This window comes from Tupaia chinensis, unplaced genomic scaffold (genome assembly GCF_000334495.1).
Source record: "Tupaia chinensis unplaced genomic scaffold, TupChi_1.0 Scaffold000195_1, whole genome shotgun sequence".
Taxonomy (NCBI): Eukaryota; Metazoa; Chordata; class Mammalia; order Scandentia; family Tupaiidae; genus Tupaia; species Tupaia belangeri.
Genome location: NW_006159670.1, coordinates 1,167,597 through 1,170,926, shown reverse-complemented (window position 1 = coordinate 1,170,926; position 3,330 = coordinate 1,167,597). Strand labels below are relative to the sequence as shown.

The window sequence follows — 3,330 nt, the reverse complement described above, 5'->3', positions numbered from 1 at the left end:
GGCGGGAAAGCTCACATACCCGGTGCTTTACAAGCCACTGGGTCCAGGACTCGTCACTGCACAGCTGGCCGTGTGGGATCCAGCCACCTTAACTGCCATCCACCAGCTGGCCCCAGGGGTTTCTGCTCTTAAAGCCCTGGGTGGGGACGAGACGGGCATGGGCACAGCGACAGGTGTGTGCTCAGGCTGCACATGGCGGCCGGGGCCTGCTGAGCCACAGCAAGGTCCCTGCCCATTCCTTCGCGGCATGTCCTTACGTCACGCAGGGCCGCAGGGTGAGCAAGTGCCCACTGGGCAGCGCCCCTCCTGGGCCCGCCTTCCTCCCCTCCCGGCCTCTGGGCTGTGCCAGCTGCCCCTCCTCCCCACCGCCCCTACTCCAGCCACTCAGGCCCGTTCTCCCTCTGCAGAGAGAAGAAGCTGAAGGCCAGGGTGCAGGAGCTGGTGGGCGCCCTGGAGAGGCTCACCAAGAGCAGCGAGGTCCGGCACCAGCAGTCGGCGGAGTTCGTGAACGACCTGAAGCGGGCCAACAGGTACAGGCCTCCTCCCTCCCTCGGCAGGTGGGCGGAGGCCCGCGTGGGCAGGGTGTTGTGGGGTGGGGGAGGCATGACAGTGCTCAGCTGCCCCCAGGGCCTGGGCCTCCTCCGAGCAGCCACTCCCCGGGTGCCCACGGGAACCTGGCGAGGCGGCCTCTGGTGGGAGCCGGGACATGCAGCCTGGCCTTGGAGCTGAGCAGCCACGTGCAGGACCAGTTCCGAGCAGTCTGTTTGAGCCAGCGTCCTCCCACCACAGTGGGCGACACAGCCTGTTACGGGAGCTGTCCGCGGGACGCCGGAGGGAGCGAGGCTCGGACGGCAGTCTCGCAGGACCCTATCTTTGTGAACGGAGCCTCGCCACAAGCTTGTGTTCCCATAAGCCCTGTCCACTGGTATTCTCGTCCCAGAGACTGAGGCCGAGTGTGCAGCTTTACCCACTCACTTACAAAGGGCAGCACCTCAGCAGATAACGGACAAGGCATTTCGGTGGAAACCGATTTTCCAGACGTCCAACGGGCGTGCCGCAGGCTGTTCCGCGGCTCCCGCCTCCTCACCCCTGCTGCTGCGGCCACCACACCACTCTGGTGCGCGGAAGCTCCCCGCTCCGCGCAGGGCTGCAGTTGGAGATCACGACCCTGCAGACCCCGAGTGGGTTTCAGGAACCCCAGGGCCAGTCCTCTGGCCAGTTTGAGACCTGCCACTGCAGGAGTAGCGTGACCCTTCATGGATGGGATTGGGTGCCGCTGGACCAGCAGGGTGGGCTCACCGGGACTGGCTCCCAGCCCACGCCGGGCACAGGGAAGGCCGAGGCAGAATGTTCGAGGAGCTGCAGCAGGGGCAGCCATCTGCCTGGCCAACAGGGTGCCCAGGGCCACAGCCTCAGCTGTCCCGCAGCTCACCTGGGCCTCTGGGAGGGACGTACACATGCGACACCCGGGACCCGGCCGCTTTCTGCTTGTTTGTTCTGGATTCGACCAGTCTGGGTTATCAATCTGATTCTAATACAGACTCAACCTTTTTAAATTTTACGTTTCTGCCATAAGGGTGCACACACTGGACAGAGACAGAGATAGTGACGAGAGAGTGAGCAAGTGAGAGATCGCCCTGGCTGCAGGCAGCCCTTTCTCCTCTAGACCCCTCAGGATTTGGGGCGCACACATGCCCAGCATGATTTTCAGGCCGCCAGGTCTGAAGCTTGAACTAGTCAGCAGTGAGTCCAGCACCTTATCCGCCACGCCCCCTACTGCTCCCCCTTTAGTTTGCCAGTGTTGTGCACTGGGTAGAGTACGGGAGAGGGGTGAGAAAGCACCCCCGCGGGGTGGTCACGCTGCATCCCTTCTCCATCTCTCCCTCCTTGGGGACCTTGGGCACGCAGACACGCACCTTGTATGCCTCACGCCAGTGCTGGTCCCAGACTCGGACCGCACAGCCGGCCACGCGGCATCCGCTGCCTTGGCCACACTGCCCACAGCCAGCAGGACCAGTCTTGACCGAGGTGGCATCAACAGCTGAGCAGTTGTGTGTTGAAGCCCTGCTGCTGGGCCAGCCAGTGGCGTGCTGATTAAAGCAACCGGATTCCATGTGGCTGACCACACGGTTCGAGTCCTGGATTCAGTGGCTTGAAAAACCCAACAGGCACATGTGTGCACCCAGAGCGGAGGACCATGGTGAGACGTCCATGGCTGCTTTCTCACTGTCTCAGGCCAGCATGTGCGCCCCTGGCAGGACTTAAAAGTCCTGGGGCTGTGACTCGAGGCCACTTGCTTTCAGGTCCTTGGGCTAAGCGCCCTCTTCCCGCAGAAGGGTGCTCCCGCACGCCAACGAGACCTCGCTGTGAGCGGCGGGCTGGGGGCAGGTCAGCAGGCGGACGTGGAGAGCCGTGGGCCTGGACCCGGGGTGAGCGGCGAGGACTCTGCAGGGACTGGCCCCGGCCACTGCTCCCCCTCCGCTGGGCACCACTCGGCAGTGCCCTGGCTTCTACTCGAGCCCTCTACCCCCCGACTGGGCATTGGGCCTGCCCAGGCCTTCTCTGCCTAAGGTTTTCCCCCTCCGGCCCATCTTCTGCACCGGAGTCCCCCTCCTCCAAGGGACACTGACATGCACAGATCCGCGTGGTCTTGCCAGCACCCAGAAACACTGCTGGTCTTCTTAACTGCAACGAACTACGATCCCGGCCGTCCCAGCTGCAGTGACAGGCAGGCCCCCCGGCTGTGCCCAGTCTCACCTTCTGCAGCTCCTGTGGGCAAGAGCTCCCCCTGCGGGGTTTCTGGCACCGTATTCGTGCCAAGGCTGAGTGCAGAAGCCCTGCCAAATAAGCTGTACCAGCGATTTCTTGGGAGCAGAGCGGTGGCAGCACCCCACTCGGCCCTGCCACGCAGGCCAGTATTGCCCTGAACCCGTCTGTGAGGGTGAGAGCCAGCATCGCCAGACACCGAGGCAGCGTGTCTGCACTGAGATGGCTACTGAGCACCCAGTTCAGGACTCGGCACTGTCGTCCTGGACGGCACAGCTGGGGGGTGGCTATGAAGGCCCTCCGGCTCTCTGGTCCCTGCCATCCTGGAGGGCGTGCCAAGGGGTGGCTGTGAAGGCCCTCCTGTTCTCTGGTCCCTGGTGTCGAGCACACGTTGCTTAGAGGGTAAAATGTAAAGCAGAATGGTGATAGGGCAGGCGGGACCACAGCACCCGGGTCCGTTCAGGAAAGCCTTCGGTCATGGGTGTCACTGCTCCTACAGTAACATCCCCATCCCACACACCCTGCCTCTTCGCGTCGCACCACCCACTTGAAGGGCCACTTGCC

The 3,330-nt window shown here is 63.5% G+C and overlaps 1 protein-coding gene across 1 annotated transcript in view; it reads left to right on the top strand.

Moving 5' to 3' along the window:
• The window catches only part of LOC102490850 (MCC, WNT signaling pathway regulator), a gene marked incomplete at its 3' end in the record, with an annotated part of 38,845 nt that extends 38,315 nt beyond the window's left edge, over positions 1-530 (top strand). The window contains 1 exon segment of the mRNA XM_027771202.1: positions 408-530. Coding sequence (XP_027627003.1) covers positions 408-530 — 123 coding nt within the window.
• Positions 531-3,330: the final 2,800 nt, after the last annotated feature.